Consider the following 18,608-nt stretch of genomic DNA (forward strand, 5'->3'; position numbering starts at 1 on the left):
TGTAGTGGTGTACAGATACCCCTGAGGCAAATTACTTACCATGCAGCTGAGGTGAGAGATAAAACTAGTACTTTTCTTCATGCTAAAGGAGAGTTGTGGTCCAGAGGTGATGGATAACCTGACCGAAGTCATGCAGCAGGGCTGGGATGTGAGCTGCAGGTTCTCACATTGACTCATCTTCAGGAGTTTAGTTGGGAAACATGCAGGCTGCTACTTTTAGAAACTCAGCTAAATAAACCTGAATTTTTAAACTGGGAAAACAGGCCTTGATTTGCTTTTGCTTTTGGTGACTATGTTTTGTTGTTGTTTTTTTTTCCCTCTTCTCCTTTGCTACATTTTAAGGTGTGCTGGATGTGTGGTGGAAACTTCCACTTCTCATCCAAATTTCCTGTGGACCATTCCTGGAAAGGAAAACTAATTCACAATGGCTTGAGCTACTCAAGGTAGTGAAAAGTTGTAATGGAGGCTACTGTGCTCAAAGCAGAGGCTCAAGGCAGCTTTCACCTAACTCCGCTTTAAAACTACCTACCATTTTTTAGTAGTGTGTGCTCTTCTGCTAGCCACCTAAAAAAAATATACAAGAGTACAACTGAATACAGATGGGCTAAGCTACAGATCTATGAAACTGTTACATTTTAAGCCTCAAACTTAGGAGTTTTATTTTCTTCTGCTATTTTACAAAATATATTTTCTTCTAGTTGGTCAAAGTGGGATTAGTAGATGTCAAACCTGGACACACCGCTGCTTGAGCTGCACATTGTTCACCTTCTTTATGGTACAGCTAACAGGGAGCCAGACAGCTGTGAACACAGAAAGCTTCCACAGTCTTTTCTGAGTTTCTGGATGGTGCAACCCATTTACAGTGCCACTGTAAGCAGCCCAGCCTGTGAAGTCCAGGCAGGCAAGCCTGTTTTAAGCCAAGATTTTTATGTTACCATTCCTCCTTCTCAACAGAGTGTGCCCACTGATTCTCCAGCTCCCTGCTGCTGTTGGCTGAAAGGCTCTCCATCTCCTTTTGGTTGAGGCTTTTTAATGCTTGCTCCAAGATTGTTAGCTTCCTAATAGCAGCCAGCATGTTCTGTTTTTCCTAATATTTAAGTCTTGTTTGCTCTGGTAATATCGAGATGGTCCCACTTAGAATAGGTGGCTGCTGAAGTTGCATTGGCTAGTGCATTTTTACAAAGCAGCCCACACTCAGCAGGCAGCACAGAAGCTGACCAGAACCTTTCATAAATGCATGACTTAAACCTGTAACCACTCAGGCTTGAACGCCAAGTCTCGTTTTTCCCAGTCTGTGACCTGTCTTTCCTCATGAGCTACCCATGGTCAGGAAGAGGTAACTCCAGCAAGTTGCTGCTCTATCCTACTGACTGCTGATGCCAATCTGAAGACTGGGAGCTCTGAAAAGGCTTGCCTAGAAACCTGACTGTGTAAGATGATCTCTGTTCCACTTCGTCTAATGACATGAGTCACTCTTCAAATTGCCAAAGCACCTTCATCTTGGGCACATTGCGAACAGTAACAAACAGAAGCTCCTGCTGATCTATGGCAATAGAATCATAGAATCCTTGGAGTTAGATTTTAAAGGTCATCTAGTGCAACTCCCCTGCAATGAACAGAGACTCGCACAGCTAAATCAGGTTGCCCAGGGCATAGGCGTCATTACTCCTATTGTGGAGCCCAAAGCAGTGATAGGTGGAACAAATTCATAGAATCACAGAATCATTAAGGTTGGAAAAGACCACTAGTATCATCTAGTCTAACCATAAATTGATCTTTATCAACAAAAGAGTCTTAGGCAGAGTTGGTAACAGAAATAACAGCATCTGGTTCTTCATCATATTCTCATACACAATTCATACATTCTCTTCCACTGGGAGACTTTTATCCATGCAGGTCTTATTTTACATAGATTACTGTGAGTCTGACATCAGTCAAAAAATCCCTGGTGTCCACTCACAAATTTGGGAGTCATTTATATCTATAGTAATAAAAGCTGTATGCTGTTTATTTAGCAGAGCTGTTCTAACGTGCTGTTTGTTGTTTAGACAGTCTGTATCTTCTTCATATTGTAATTATATTAAAAAAGAATTCTTTCCTGAAATAAAGAGGTAATCATTCACAAGAGGCATAATTATTCCATGTGGTGCAGGCAGGATGCTGCAGAAAGAGCTGTCTTCTTTATGCATAAGAGGCTTTTATTGCAAGTGTTCTACACAGTAATTAAATTCCTTTGAATGAGAAAGCTTGATTGGATTTTCTTTGGTTTACAGGGAGGAGTCTGAAAAGCAAGGTAGTTATCTCAATTGCTATACAATTTTGACATCTGTTGAAGGCTAGGGAAAAAGGTTCAGAGTGCCAGATTCCCATCTCCCTTCCCTTATGCTAGTGTTATATTAGCTGAACTCTGTTGAATTCAGCTGAAATACACTCTATTTGTATTTGTGTGGGAATAAAGCTCAGAAACCCTTGGCAGAAAGCAGAAGGCTACCTGCATGCACTCTGCGAGAATCCAAATTATCTAAGGGAGAAAAATATAGTTAGAGGAATGTTACATGCAGTTACAAAGACAAATGCCCAAAAGTGAGAAAACTTCACATTCATGGCTGTCCTTCCAATGGGATAGTTGCCTTACAGTGAGTCCAGCTTCAGCCCAGAACAGGCCAAAGTTTTAAGAGGCAGCAGCAAGCAAATGAAAAGTCAGATAAGCATACAGCAGGAGTCCGTATTATGGCTTGACATGTGGGCCAGGATGCTGGTGTGGCACAATTTTTGAGTATTTGAGTTGTCAAACTAAATCACGTTTGTTTAATATCAACGATTACATGCAGCTGCAAAGGGATTTTTCAAAAGAAAATGTGAAGAACGTAAATTAGAAGGAAAGACTATTACATACAACCTCAGAATATATTAGCAATGGGGTTTGGGGGTTTGGGTCTTATAGCATAAATTACTGTATAAATTCATTCTGTTACTGAGTGTCAGGAGATGTGTGGCACCATACAGGTGATTTCATTCTGCTCGGATGTAGCTGGAGGACTGTACACGCAATAAGGACAGTGGCAATTTCAGCAGCTCAGAGAAACATCACGGGGGAAAAGGGAGGCACTTGTCTAATCTGCGGTCTCCCTGTCTGCCTGATGCTGATGCTTTGTATCACCCAGCTGGAGTGGGAATCTCTAAGGCAGAGATAGCATGTATGTGTAGGGGCTGGATTCCTGAAGCTCCTCATCCTCACACTGTCCATTAGACCTTCGGCTTTGGTAGTGTTCAGGAAGCACCATGAGGCAAGTGAAACCTGCCTTTGCGTTCCCACCCAGTGGGAGTGGGAAGCGGTGGGAGAGTATTGCCCTAACCTGATGCCCAACAGGTGGGTTGCATCAAGCCAAAACTTCCCTATCATGAATCTACTGACTTCTGAGAGATTGTGCTCCCCTTTATTGTTTATTAATTCTCAGAAAAGATGCCTCCTGGGTCCAGCCTGTCTGTGCCATCCAGCTGTCTGTACAGAAAGTTTGAAGTGAAGCTAAATGTTGGTTCCATTTTACTGATTCTTTCTTTTCTTGCTGAGCAGAAACAGTCATCCCCGAGGATTATCTGGATCCAGCTAATATGAAGCGGTACAGTGCAGATCCTACTGACTCTGCCTTCAGTTGTGTGGGCTCCATGTATGCCATGCGGCAGAGTCCTGCAGATGGACATCCTGCTGGAGGCTCCTCTTCCTCCTGTGGCCATCGTCCTGCTCCGGTGTCCTCAGGGAGGTCTTCCTCTGCTGGCCCGCGGCACCACGCCTCCAGCCCAACAAGGAATGGGACCTATTCTGAAGGAAACACAAGTGGTAGTATAATATCTTCCTTCTAGCAATGTGTGTTGCTATGCTGGTGCCGTGCTGGGGTCTGAAGTCATTGCCGAATTTCCAGGAAAGTTAGCAAGGTGCACTTGCACTGGCACGCACTCCACGCGTGCTTCCACTTAGAAGGAGAAATAATAACCTATGTAAACACAAAATCAATCTGTTCATCATTAAGTAAAATGGTGAATGTTTTCTAATGCTGTTATTAATTATGTAAACGTATGCATTATGTATAATCGAGTGGCAATCACAACTGCCATTATCAATTTACAGATATAAATATTAATACATAAGGCGTTCTTCCCCAAGATTGAGACTTCTTACAGGCAGGTTAATTGCATGAGAGCAGCTGTGTACAAAGTACCACAAAGAGCAAATTCAAATATTAGAGCCTATCAAACAATTTAGCAAAAGATTTTGCTTCCCAGATGTATAGCCAACCTTACCCCTTGAAATACAAACTGCAGCAAATTTTATTTGAAAAAGACTGACCAGAAACATATTTTTAGAAATCACCCGGCTCACTGCTCAAGGCTTTTTTATCCTTTAGGGAAGAAAAGTCAGTAGAAGTTTATCTGCAGATCCAAGAGATGCCACAGGAATCAAGGCTTTCAATAACCCTTCCACTCCCCTCTCTTGGTATTTTTGTCCATCTGTCCTCATAGGATTTAAACTCACTGAGTTGATCGCTCTGCCCATTAAGGGCACTCTGCTGGTGCCAAGCCCTCTTAAAATGGGACTCATTGCAAAAGATGGCTTCCCTCCAGGAAAGCTTTCCTGGCAGCTGAGGTGAGAGGAGCAAGCGGGACTACAGGGGCAGCCTGGTGTAAGGCAGAGAAGGGCAGAGGATGGGGTAGATACTCACAGCATCAGGAGAGAACTAGCTGAATCACAGAATCACAGAATCACAGAATTGTAGGGGTTGGAAGGGACCTCCAGAGATCATCGAGTCCAACCCCCTGCCAAAGCAGGTTCCCTACAGCAGGTCGCACAGGTAGGCATCCAGGCAGGTCTTGAACATCTCCAGAGAAGGAGCTGAGATAGTGGCAAGCGTACTTTCTAATCCTGGACTGCATTTGCTCTTCTCCAGCTTTGTGCTGTATTCCATTAGCCACGACTTCTTTCACCCTAGAAGAGACTTGGGTTCATCAAATGAGTTAGGTGATTCCCTGAACTTCTGCTAACTTTTTCTTTATTTGCATTTTTCAATTTCTCCATTAACGAGTCTTTATCAGTAGCCATTTGAATAGTGTCTTCAACCCTTACTAATTATTCAAACTTCATTTATGCATTTTTCATCTTGAAGGTAGATTTAACAAAGGAGTTGAATATCTCAGCCATTTTCAAGTCATTAATTTCTTCCCCTTCCTCATATATTAATGGAATCTACTGTCACTTCAGTTACTTTTTCCTCTTGATATATCTGCTGTAGCTTTGCTGGTTCCCCCTAACCTTTTTGTCCAGCATTAGCTTCTTACATTGCTCCTTGTATTTCCCCTGGAAACTGGAAGGGCTTCTGCAATGAGCCAAGATTTAACAATGTTCACAGAATCACAGAATCACAGAACTGTAGGGGTTGGAAGGGACCTCCTGAGATCATCGAGTCCAACCCCCCTGCCAAAGCAGGTTCCCTACAGCAGGTCGCACAGGTAGGCATCCAGGCAGGTCTTGAACATCTCCAGAGAAGGAGACTCCACCACCTCCCTGGGCAGCCTGTTCCAGTGCTCCGTCACCCTCACTGTAAAGAAGTTCTTGCGCATGTTTGTGCGGAACTTCCTATGCTGCAGTTTCTGGCCATTTCCCCTTGTCCTGTCTCCACTCACCACTGAAAAGAGTCCGGCCTCGCCATTCTGCCCCCCACACCTTAGATATTTATAGACCAGGATCAGGTCCCCTCTCAGTCTCCTTTTCTCAAGGCTGAACAGACCCAGTTCACTCAGCCTTTCCTCATAGGGGAGATGCTCCAGGCCCTTCACCATCTTCGTGGCCCTCCGCTGGACTCTTTCCAAGAGATCCCTGTCTTTTTTGTACTGGGGAGCCCAGAACTGGACGCAGTACTCCAGATGAGGTCTTACCAGGGCAGAGTAGAGGGGGAGGATCACCTCCTTTGACCTGCTGGCCACGCTCTTTTTAATGCACCCCAGTAAGCCATTGGCCTTTTTGGCCACAAGGGCACACTGCTGGCTCATGGCCAACCTGTCGTCCACCAGGACACCCAGGTCCCTTTCCGCAGAGCTCCCCTCCAGCAGCTCATCCCCCAACCTGTACTGGTGCATGGAATTATTCCTCCCCAGATGCAAGACTCTACACTTGCTTTTGTTAAACCTCATCTGGTTTTTTTCTGCCCAGCTCTCCAGCCTATCCAGGTCTTGCTGAATGGCAACACAGCCTTCAGGCGTGTCAGCCAATCCTCCCAACTTCGTATCATCAGCAAACTTGCTGAGGGTGGCCATTATCCCCTCATCAAGGTCATTGATGAAGATGTTGAACAAGACCGGACCCAGCACAGACCCCTGAGGAGCACCGCTAGTTACAGGCCTCCAACCGGACTCTGCACCACCAACAACGACCCTCTGTGCTCTGCCAGTCAGCCAGCTCTCAACCCACCTCACCGTCCACTCATCTATCCCACACTTCCTCAGCTTTGTTATAAGGACGTCATGGGGGACAGTATCAAATGCCTTGCTGAAATCAAGGTAGACTACATCCACTGCTCTCCCCCTATCCACCCAGCCAGAGACAACATCATAGAAGGCTACCAGGTTGGTCAAGCACGACCTCCCCCTTGTGAACCCGTGCTGACTACTCCTGATAACCTCCTCTTCTTCCAGTTGTCTGGAGATGACATCCAGTACAAGCTGTTCCATCACCTTTCCAGGGACAGAGGTGAGGCTGACTGGCCTATAATTGCCTGGGTCTTCCTTCTTGCCTTTTTTGAAGACTGGGGTGACGTTGGCTATCTTCCAGTCTTCAGGCACCTTCCCCGTCTTCCATGACTTCTCAAAGATGACCGAAAGCGGTTCAGCAATCACCTCTGCCAGCTCCTTCAGCACCCGTGGATGAATCCCATCGGGTCCCATGGATTTCTGAACATTGATGTTGCCTAGGCGCTCCCGGACCACCTCTTCCCTGACAGAAGGGGGGTCTTCCATTCCCCAGATGTTGTTACTAGCTTGGTTTGAAAATCTTCATCATTCTGGATATTTCTTCGTAGTGTACAGGAAAATGTCAGAGCAGCTGAGACCGAAGTTCTGAAGTTCTGCCTTGCTGTGCATCTTGTCTCCAGCATGAGGCATGCCCCAGGGCAGAGCTGAGTGCAGGCACAGCAGTGCTTCCCCAGCACCCTCTCCACTTTCAGAAATTGGTGGCTGAAGGACTTTGAGCCAGAAGTGGTGAATTCATATTGAGTAACCAGTCATAGGTTTTTCTCCCTTAAATTACCCAATGGCTTATTGAATACATTGCACATTTTCAGCATTAATAATAATAATAACAACACCATGGTAAAGTTCCCGTGTTTAAAACTGCATTATGTGGAGAAAAGCCTTTGTATAATGGATTTGAATGTATGTTCAGGAGACTGGAGCTTAAAATCAGGGCTTAATCTTGCTCAGCTGTATTATTTTCTCTTCTGTGACTATGAACGTCCCTGTTATTTTGGCCAGTTCAGCCATAAGGGCTCCTAAAGCTGATGGTTAAGAAGAGAGCATCACAAAAAAAAAAAAAAAGTTGTTAATCTATTGATAGCACTTATCTATAATTATTAACAGTGAGGGTATGCATGTGCAGGAGTAAGTACATCCATATAGAGATGAGTTTGTCATCAATGTCTCCAACAGGAGGATTAGCAATTGCCTGTGTTCTAGGTGCTCTGTGCACCTCTGTACATCTGCCCCAGTGATTTGTGAACGTTTGTGCCACCACCATCCCCTTTCCCCTGAACTTCTTCACTGCCCTGGATCTGCTTTCTCTGAAGCAGAGGAGAGCAGTTGGCTCTTCCCTACGGCCATGATGTTTTCAGTGACTGAGACGTACAACACAGTGACAACCATGAAGTCAGGGTGCCCACAGATTTATTACAGCAACCCTTCCATCCTTAGGGAAACGGTGCTACTTCCAGGCAGTCTGCTTTCATTTCCTTCTCCATTTGCCATAGTGTCAGTGCTGTAGCGCAGCTCTGTACTGCTGGAATTCCCATTGTGGATTTCTACAAAGTGCTGTTTGCTTCTCCTTAAAGGTAGAGACTCTATTTTTTCAAAGCTATCCTATTTTTCATGTATTTTTCTCTTTATACTTTAATAGTAATCGCAACCTTTTAAATATGTATCTTCCCACGAATGCTTCAGTGCAGCTACGCTGGAGTTTGATCAGTGTCTTGGCAAAATCTCTCTCAAAGGTCTTAGGAATCCGTGCTCTCAATATGATGCTTGTGTGTATGCTTTTCCACTTTCTAGGGACAATTCATATGCTTCTGAATCATAAACAGGCAGAGATGAGTAATTGGTGCATACATGCATCCGTTTTAATCCTCCTCAGTTTGCTTACTTAAAGACAGGGATGGACAGGGCTCATTAAAAAGAGGAAGAATTTATCTCCAAAACCTCAGGCCAATCCATTTTATTAATTGATATATCAGAAAAATAGCATGCCTTATTTATCAGGGTGGGCAAACATCGCGGCAAAAATCATAACTGCAAAACATATCTCAGCACATAGCAGAACAAGCTTTTCAAGGGGAATGGATGAGATTAAAACCCAAAGCTCTCATTAATGCGATTGGAAGCATGATGCCTAATTCTCCATGACTATGCTAAAAATTTCCAAACAAACAAACAAACAAAAAAATCTCATTTCAGAAAGCCAGTTGGGGCTACTAAGAGATAAACATGCACTTTGCTGTCATCGTCTGCCAAATTGAAGCTCTTAAATCTGAGAAGGAATAGTCAAGGACATCATAAACCATAAACTTTTCCAAGCCTGCTTATATAAAGACAAACAAACCCTTTATCCCAAGTGTGAAGAATTGTGCGTTCAGCCACAACGTAACAGCCTCAACCTTGCCTATAGCCTGGGGACTTTATGCAGATTTTATTATCCAATATTAACAGTTAATTATTACCCCCTGAGGGTCTTTGTTAAAGAGACAGTCCCACTTGCTTAATACATTTTTTTCCTGACAGCATTTCAGGCACAGGGTTCGAAGGTTGTTTTTCGCAGATGAATGCTGCAAGCAGCTTGCAGGGGAGCCAGGCTCAGCACCTCCTCCAGGCAATGGCAAGGGAATAGAAGCTCAGCCCTGGTCCCGCTGCTTCTGTGTGCACAGCTTGCCAGGTTTTGAGGGCACTTTCATAACCTGGAAGGTTCGACACCTGCACTGAGCTTTTCTTTTTCTTCTTCAAAAGAGAGACAAGGAAAGCCCCAGTAAGCGTTTGCCACCAGTTTATGGCTGTATCTCAATCAGCAGGGCTGCTCTGGCAGTTGTGGCATCATGTCCCCATGCCACACAGTGGGTGCTGCCTGCTGTCTCAGGAAGCCTCTCCTGCAGAGCCCTCCTCCTGGCCTCACATGCAGTGGGAGGGCTTTTTAAAGAAGTGTTTCCTATCCCTCTGTACCATTGAGGTCCTGCTACTTCGGCTTACTTTCAGTGGATCTGCTGCTCCTCATTAACTGCTCCAGTACGATCAGAGAGAGCCTTTTAAAATTTCGTTCCCACCCCTTTTCCCTGAGGCAAAGGAATCATTTAGGCCTGCAGCAATATTAAAGTTCATCTGTCACTTCCTTTCCACTCTTATCTATCAATGGCCGCACTCCCTTGGGGCTCTGTTTGTTTGCCAAGAACATATTTAGGGAGTCCATTATTTATCTTTCCTTCTTTCACAGGTTTAACTCCACTTTAGCATTGTATTTTCTCACTGTGGCTCTGCAGCCACTCAGCTGTTGGCTTTCCCTCCCTTCACCCTCCTTCTCAGGAACATCTGGAGCCTGAAGTGGGCTCAGAAAAAAGCCTGAGGGGCAAGAGCTCCGCCACTGGCTCCTTTGCACCAACACTGTCTTGCCATTGGCTTTGTTGGGTGTTGGGTGCTGATCTCATACTTCCAGCCATCCCTGCAATGGTCTCAGCTGGGATGCCCCAAGAGCCTTCCCCTGCAGGGAGCTCCTTCCCCATCCTCTCCAGTGCCAACGCAGGCAGGAGGGGGAGTGCTTCCCTTTGATTACCTGAATTTCCATATCTCATTCCATTAATTTGACAATTTTTTTTTGCCACCTGTCAAAAACAGGAAATTGGATTTGACCTAGATTACGATCTCTAAAAATAATTATTGGTCCTGAGCACTCCCATCTCTTTGTAATCTGAGTATTCATTATCATCTTGATTAATTCTGATGACAGGATGGCATAGGATACCCAGGAGACATGAGACTTCCTCATTTATCTAATTCTTAGGTTAAATGTGAATACCTTCAGATAAGAAAAAATGTATAGTACTTGCCCTGCTGCCATCAAACACTTTTGTGCTTAATATAATCTTTTAGCAAAGTGATGCTATTGAAACAGAGAACTCGTGCCTTTGTGTAGGCATGAAATGATTTATTTTTTTCAGAAATAAAGAAATTGCACTTACATGGATAAATTACAAAGTTAAGAAATCAGAATAAATTAGGAAAAAAAATACATTTTAAAAGATATGGAAAAACAGAATGCTTCCAACCTCACCAGCTATGAACTGCATTTGAGATGTCTGTCTGCAAACTGATGGTATCCCAGTTTTACTGACAGCATTTAAAAGTAGCCACTTACATGCAAGGAAAATATCACAATTCATGAAAAAGCAGCAGAGAATACAGGACATGAACCTAGGAATATATATAGATTTAAAATAGAGTTAATATCTATGCATAGTTTTTGTTTCTACGTGGTTCTACTGCGGGTGGGGTTTGACAGGATTACCTTCACTTGTTGGAGGCTGGAAGAGTTCTGGCCATGTAGATTCTTTAGAAAGGTCATTTTTATATTTCTCTAAAAAAATCAGATTTATGCTATTGTTTGCTAGACTGCAGAGCACTGAGTAGAGTTCACCCTGTCAATTTCAACCTTTTCTTCTCACCCCACTTCCTTATATTACCAATATTTCTAATGCCCGCAGAGGCTCCCAGCTGCTCCCAGAGGCTTGCTACTTCCCTTTACCCTTTCCTGGCATTTCTGGAAGCAATGCATTTCTGGCAGAAGGGCATTTCTGGGCAGCAGTCACTTGGGTCCAGGGCTGCTCTCCTTTCGCCTGGTGTGAACCCCAGGCAAAGCCGCCTCAGATTTCCTTGCAGTCATGCAAATTTAAGGGGAAAAAGTGTGATCCGCGGTAGTGGCACAACATGTTCCCTGACCACACTATTGCTGTGGCATTAAAACTTCTGCAACCTTACAGGCACTGAGTAGCCTTTCAGTCCTCTCTCTATTTTTCCCCTTGCCCTCAGTTCGTGGTGCCCACACTCAGCTTGTGCTGCTGGCGTGTCAGACTGCAGCAGCCTCCTGCAGGTGCTGGCTCCTCCAGCTCCCAGGCAAGTCGAGGTTCTCTCACTCGTCCCTGACAAACTTGCTCAATATTACTGATGATCCAGGGGCTGGCTGAAATTGCCCCATACGTTTTGCACTCTTCATCTTCATCGCTTTATGCCAAAGAGTCCAGATGGTGTCTGTACCACTGTGTATTGCATTTATTCTGCGAGCAGAGCCCAGGGTCGCATGAGTCCATATGAACACAAATCCTCGCTGTCTAATTAAGAGGACCTGCGGCTATTCCTTGTCCTTTATATCCAGAACAGTGACTTAGCAAATGAGAGTGTAATTATCATGATATTTACATCACATCCCATTATGAAGCCCATCGACCACATTCACACATTCATAGCGCTGCTGCTTTCTACAGTTCATCCTTTATAACTGCAAAATATACCTCATTACATTATACTGTGGGATGCGGATGCGGCAAGAAAAAAGGACCAATATGCACATAAAGCCATTATTGTGCATAGATGGGCAGACCCCCACTCACATAAATCAGCACGGTTCTATTGAAGTCATCAGAACAGGGATTTACATAAGCCACCAACCCCGCCCACTGCATTTGCTCATACGCATTATCATGTTTTGAGCCACGCGTGGTATTCTCACACATTTTATGAACTCAGAATTTCTCTGGAGGGATCAGCCCTTCTCTCCTCAGCAGCTTGAAGCCATTCTGGCTCCCCTGCTTGCTATCTGTGGCCTCTCCAGGCTCCAGTTTAGCTATCCATGATCTCCCTCTGTTTGCACTCTTCTGCTTCCCTTTCTGTCTCCTGCAGTGCCTGCTTGCTTACCACCTACACCTCTCATTGAAAACTGAACCTTAGCAGAAACTGATGAGCAAGTCTTGGCAAGTAACATCACATCCATTTCTGTGCTGCTGCCTGTGAATATAAAGTTTGCATTGTGTGGATTTCCTGTAACCTAGCATAATACAGTACTTGGGATAGTGAAGCAACGTAAGGGTATATGTATATGTGCAAATTATATGCATCTAAGGCTAAGATTTATAATTCTGCAGAGACTAAGAATAAAAACATAAATGCACTTTCATTCTGATATGCCTTTATTCACTTGATTTAAAGCTACAGCAAGTCAAAGTGACCTTAAATCATCCAGGGCTTACACCATTAAAAAGTCACATGTGCAGTGTTCATCTCCATGTATTTTAGTAGATCTCCAAACAGGCATTCACTGGGGACCTTTAGCTTCACGTGAGCAGAACATTCACTAGGAACCCACCTCTAAGCTTCAAGAAAAGACTGAATGTCTGGATGCAAAGAAATAAAATATTTGCTGTATCCCAATTTTATCTCCTAGCCTTTGCATTTAATGGCAAGCTCCTTTGTTTCATGCCTCCAGGTGGGAGGGTTGTGTCTTCTGGAGTTGAGATCCCCAATGTTTGCAGATCAGACAGCAGGGGCAGCTCAGTTTAAGAGGCTGGCAGCTGGCACATTGTTCCTTCCCCAGCAGGAACCTGAGGGTTTCATGTTTTTTAACACAATTCACCAGCTGGGATCATATCTCCTGGTAAGCAGTTGGATCCAAAACTGCCAAGTCCCTTCTCTCTCACCCCATCAGCTCAGGCTGATACACACAGATCCAACATCCAATACGTGGGGCTGCTGCACTGCTGCATGCCCACAAACCAAGGAAATCACTGCATGCTTTTGTAATGTGCTGTTGTGGGCTTTTTTGTATCGATAGCCTCAAGTCCTTCACCAGAACGACAAGACGTGGCTCGGCCATCAAGCAAGAATCCTTTGACCTGGACCGTGGATGATGTGATTTGGTTTGTGAAGGATGCAGACCCTCACGCTTTAGGTCCCCACGTGGAGCTCTTCAGAAAACACGTATGTAAAGGCTGCTCTTAGTGCTTCTAGGGGATTTAAGTCACCTGCAAGAGAGACAGCCAGCATACCACGTGCACCCTGTCTATGGCTGCTATAGGGAGTGCCTGTGCTCAGATGGTTTGAGCAAGGGGCCCTGCAAGGGGTTCACATCAAACAGGGGGCTAGGGTGAAGAAACATTCACTTATCCCTCAATAGTAAAACCCTAACAACATCTTTAGGAAATGCTCATTATTTCTTCTCACCATGCCAGCATAAATCGTTATGCTAAACCTAACAGAAATCATACAGGATCTGGTGTTTTTTTTTTCACTGTCAGATTGTGTGGCAAAAAAACCTTGCTTCAAACACTTCTTTTTTTTTTTCCAGGATACCTGTGATTCCTCTCCAAAGAGCTTTTTTTTAAATATAATATATATAATATACAATATATAATATATATTATATATTATATACATATATTATATATATTATATATATATATCTGTGAACATTTAGCAGCAGAAGCCTGAAACAGCCAAATTTGTGGACTTTTAATATTACGTAACTACATAACCAAATTTAAAGGACCAGATGACTTACTAGGGAATATGATAGCTGCCTTCATTAGGCCATCTCTTGTGAAGAAATCCTAATTAGTAGACTGTAAACAATATCTGATCAGGATTTTCTTGTTTTTGCTGGATCTGGTAGCACCACATATCACTACATCTTCAGCCTCATCCACTCTTCCTTGGCCAATTCAAAGCATGAGCCTCGATGGATGCTCACCACAGTCAGGGACTGAGACCATCTGACACCTGCAGGCAGGGCGACGGGATGAGGACAGAGCAGGCACAGCCATGCTAGGATCAAACCTTAGATTGCAGGCCAGGTGCTAGCTTTCTTTCCCTGCCTTCTGCAGAGGAGTCAGATGGCCCACGTTGGCCAAGTAGGTATCAGGAAGATAAATGAGGCACATGTAGACTCAAGGAAACTTGCTTTGACGTGAATTTTTGAGACTTGTAGAAGAAGCTGTGCACCAGTAGAGAGGATTGCCTGGTCTGTGAAGTGCACACTCCCAGGTACACTGCCAGGAAGAATATTTAATCTTGGCTCATTGGGCCTGCTGCTCTGAAGCATGCCATGCTACAATACTGTCACTGCTCTGTGACCAAAGAGACCAAGTTAAATTGCCTCTGAAGACTGTTTCTGTCAGCCTTGGTCAAGCACCCAGCACCTCTACTCTAATACTGGGCTCTACTCATTACTGTTTTCCTTGTAAAATATGCAGTAGGTTTGAGAACCTGGGTAAGATTACCACACAATTCAATTCAATTGCGCCTTGGAGTTATATATGCCCCTGCAATTTTTCAGCCTTCAAATCTCATCTGGATTAGCACAGAGACCCCAGGGGTGAGAGACAAGTGATTAGTCCATTAACCTTAGTCATATCTTCCTGTATATTCAATCTTTCTATGAAGCAGGTGTATAATTTACTTAGAAGCACTTACTGTCATTGACAAGGCCCAGTTGTCACCTGAAATTGTTGCTGTGGCAGTCAGCTCATCTGAGCTATGACACTGGGAGGGAGAAGATGGTGGGGCCATGAGGAGGGGAAGGGTGGGGAGGTATCCTGCATATTGACAGAACTCTTTCCCTTTGCTATATTGGTCCATGTGAGTGCTGACCGCAGTGCCCAGAGCCATTCTCCTGGTTGTAGGGAGGTGTAGCCTGCACTGGCCACAGCTTCAACAAACGTCACAGGTTGTCCGTGGCTCTCGCTCTGCTCTCCTCACCAGGAGCAGAAGCTTGAATCAACCACCAGGTACAATTCTTGTGCTGAAGGCACGGGACTTGATCAGTGCCCACTCAGAACACATACAAGAAGCTGGCATGAACTCAGCAGTACCCACTCTTGCAGTTGGAAGCTGTATGTTCATATTCCTTGTATCATTATCTTGCAGCTCATACATTTGCTGTCCCCATCTCTTGCAGGAAAACAGCAGCACTCTAACTTGCAGTGGGCCAGATCTCAACTAATGTGTGTGAAACAAGCTGATTGCATTGAATTTAACAGCTCCAGATCTGACTCAAGATCTTCTACTGCAAACTGGGGAGCCATGTTATAGAATCCCACATTTTATTAATTTTTTTTTTTTTTTTTAAGGGATGACAATAATACTGGAGAGAAGCCAAGTCAACAATCTGTATAGGGATTTGGCTAATATGGGGGTATTTTGGATTGATTAAATATGAATTCTCCCTCTGGCATGCTCTAGTCACGGAGTTTAATTTTGACCTCTACTCCACCATAATAGAGGAAATAATAAAATGTTGAACTCCACACTTAGAAGCAGTTACATTCACACCAAATACCTTGACAGTGATTTTACCCAATGGCATCGCAGCTCCAGGAGTACAGTTTTTAAGCAAATATTAATTTAAATATGATACTTAATCTTCTTTTCTTTAGCTTCTTTAAAATAACGGGAAGGAGAGGAGGAGAGCAAAGAGAGTTTTTGTAATGGATGGAGTGGCGGTTGCAGAATGAAGAGCATCAATTGATTGAGTTAATCAGAAAGTGACCTTAACTGCACATCAGCTGAATCATCTGCTGAATGGAATAATAATGATCAGGGCAAATTAGGATCCATAGTATTGCCTAATTAGTAGGTAATGGATCACAGAGGAAAAAAGCACTGTGAAAACCATCAAATAGAATATATACAGCATTAGTGCTCCTGTGTGGATGCCTGCATTTATGCACTCATATTCATTAGTTATGTTTTAGCTCTCCAAGTAACAAAGTGAGGTGAAGACCAAGAGGAGAGTTATTATTTTTAAGCAGCTCTCCTAATACAGTTGGGGGAAAAAAAAAAACAGGCAAGCTCAGAAACAGAAGTAGGGCATTGTATTTGGAAGCTTCTGTGCTTTACAGTCATAGGAGAACCCGCAGTGGAACAGTGTCCACCTCTTTGTACACCAGTGCTATTTGGTGCTTAACACAGCATTTTGTAGTTACAAAAGGTTTTTCAAGCCAAAGGTCTGGTATAAACAGATGAACTTGGTGGCAAATGAATTATGGTACTACTGCTTTCAATTTAAGAAATTAATTGCATGTATCACTGGGTGTAAGTGTACTGAGGATACACGAAATATGCAGATAGCCAGGAACAAAGCTGGACCTGAGATTCAGAGGTGTGCTATTAGCAGTTCATGAGGCCACATCCCTCCATCACTTGCTCCTTTCTCTTAAGATCAGTTTTCTCAGAACTGGGCTTAGAGCAAGTCTGATGTTTAAAAAAAAATCCTCATGATTTTGCTGTCAAAGAATCAAAAACACTGACAAACCTTATGGTTCATTGAAGAATAAGTAGTAATATTTGATTAAAAGCTCCTTTAGAGTTTCCTTTTATCCTACTTCAGCTTTCAATTTCTTAATGAAATTTCAAAATTCATGACATTTCCATCTATGATGTGCCGTTTCTGATTCACCCTGGGTAATGTGTCAGGATGCAGCACTGCCATCTTGCTTTTGTGGTGCTGGAAGCAGGGGGTTTACGTATTTTGATTCTCTTTCTCTCTTCCGAAATCAGGAGATTGATGGCAATGCTTTGTTGCTGCTGAAAAGTGACATGATCATGAAATACCTGGGGCTGAAACTGGGACCCGCGCTGAAACTGTGCTACCACATCGATAAGCTCAAGCAAGCCAAGTTCTAACAGCTTCCTGAACAACAGCAGAACCTAAGTCTAGACAAAAAACTATAGGTAACATGCTGCCTTACAGAAATGCATTCTTTTGAAGATTGTTTTTCCCCTCTTTAACAAAGACTTTGTCTTTTTTAACATTTGTGCATCTTCGCAATTTTTTTAGTCCAATGGGAGCTTTCGGGCTGCTTTGTGTTAATAATTTGCCAAAAAGTGTATAATTACAGTAATTATTTTGTACCATTAATGTTATTATGATTATAGTAAGTCCTATTTTTGTAATCAGAAGGGGGAAATCAAAAGCAAACAGTGACTGCTGGCAGAAAGACCATTGGCTGCCTGCCAGGAAGGGATGGGGTGGGACACAGCGCTGCCTGGGCTGACATGTTCAGAGTGTTTGGGGGAACGTGTGCCCTTTGGTTAGCCAACGTTGAACAGGAGCCACCCTGTGTCTTGCACTAAAATCTGGAAAAGTTGAATTCTTCAGTTTGAAAGAAGAAAAAAAGGAAAAAAAAGAAAAAAATTAGAAGGAAAATTAAGAGAGGAAAAAAAGAATTTTATTTTATTTTAAGAAATAAAAAGATGGAAAAGGTTTTTATAGCAGCTGAAGTACCTTTTCCCACTAGAGGGAGCAGCCCTAATAGACTTGAGGCTGGAGCTGTGACGACATGGTGCTTTCCATCTGATGAGCTCTGACCATCTGACTCTACTAACCAGCACATCTCTAAATACCCAGGAGGAATCGCAGGCTCCCAGCTGGACAAGCCGTCACCGGTTACAGTTAATTATTTCAAGAAAAGTCCCAATGCAGAAAGCGTTTCTGACAGGATGTTTCCTGTTAAGTTAAAGAGGGGGTGGATGGCTCCCCCGGAGTCTGGCACGCTCAGCCATCATCTCCCCACCTTTCTGCCTGATGTATTGGTTCACAGCACTCAAAGAAAAGAAAAAAACCACAGAATTTCTGGGTTTGCTCTTGTTTGGCAGGTGGGAATATTCCCCATGAGGAAGGCACGCTGCTGTGCACTGCAGCAATGGTTAGGGCCAAGGAGGGTGCTGCATGGCCACTGCCTGGTTGCACTGCTGCAGAGGACGATGCACACTTGCTTTCAGCATATGTGCACATTTTCAAGTAGACTCAAGGTAATGCTCCCTGGCCTCTTACACAAATATGAGAGGTGCTCATTGATATTCTATGTAGCCACACCAAGAGAAAGGCAAGTCAAAGGGTGAGGAAGTGATCTGTGGATTAGGTATGCCCTCATCTTCATCCTTCACAAATGGAGGATTATGAAGGGACACATCCGTACAGTTTTAAACATTTGGTGCATGACAAGGAGTGGTAGCAAATGTTTGTTGATCATGCGGGTTGTTTTGAAGCTCACCTCAACAGAATTGGGTAACAGAGCTGTGATAACAGGCAAGATATGAGCATCCATTGCAGCTTTGGAATATAGCAGAATATTACAGAAAAATACCTCATGGAATGAAATTCATTTGGGTGCACATTGCTAGAATATAACTCCTATGAAAAGGTACCACTTCAAGATCTAATCCTGAAAATCCTTGATCCAACCTGGCCTTGTGTGCCTCCAGGGATGGAACACCCACAGCTTCTCAGGGCAGCTGTGCCAGCACCTCACCGCCCTCTGAGTAAA

General features: G+C 43.8%; 1 protein-coding gene across 1 annotated transcript in view; it reads left to right on the plus strand.

Annotated features, from left to right (window-relative positions):
• The window catches only part of SCML4 (Scm polycomb group protein like 4), a gene marked incomplete at both ends in the record, with an annotated part of 35,616 nt that extends 18,651 nt beyond the window's left edge, over positions 1 to 16,965 (plus strand). Inside the window, 3 exons of the mRNA XM_079550541.1 lie at positions 3,575 to 3,838; positions 13,118 to 13,263; positions 16,840 to 16,965. Of these exons, the coding sequence (XP_079406667.1) occupies positions 3,575 to 3,838; positions 13,118 to 13,263; positions 16,840 to 16,965 (536 nt within the window). The remainder of the gene's footprint in view (positions 1 to 3,574; positions 3,839 to 13,117; positions 13,264 to 16,839) is intronic.
• Between the last annotated feature and the right edge of the window lie 1,643 nt (positions 16,966 to 18,608).

Source organism: Tetrao urogallus (genome assembly GCF_951394365.1).
Source record: "Tetrao urogallus genome assembly, chromosome: 2".
In the NCBI taxonomy this organism is placed as follows: domain Eukaryota; kingdom Metazoa; phylum Chordata; class Aves; order Galliformes; family Phasianidae; genus Tetrao; species Tetrao urogallus.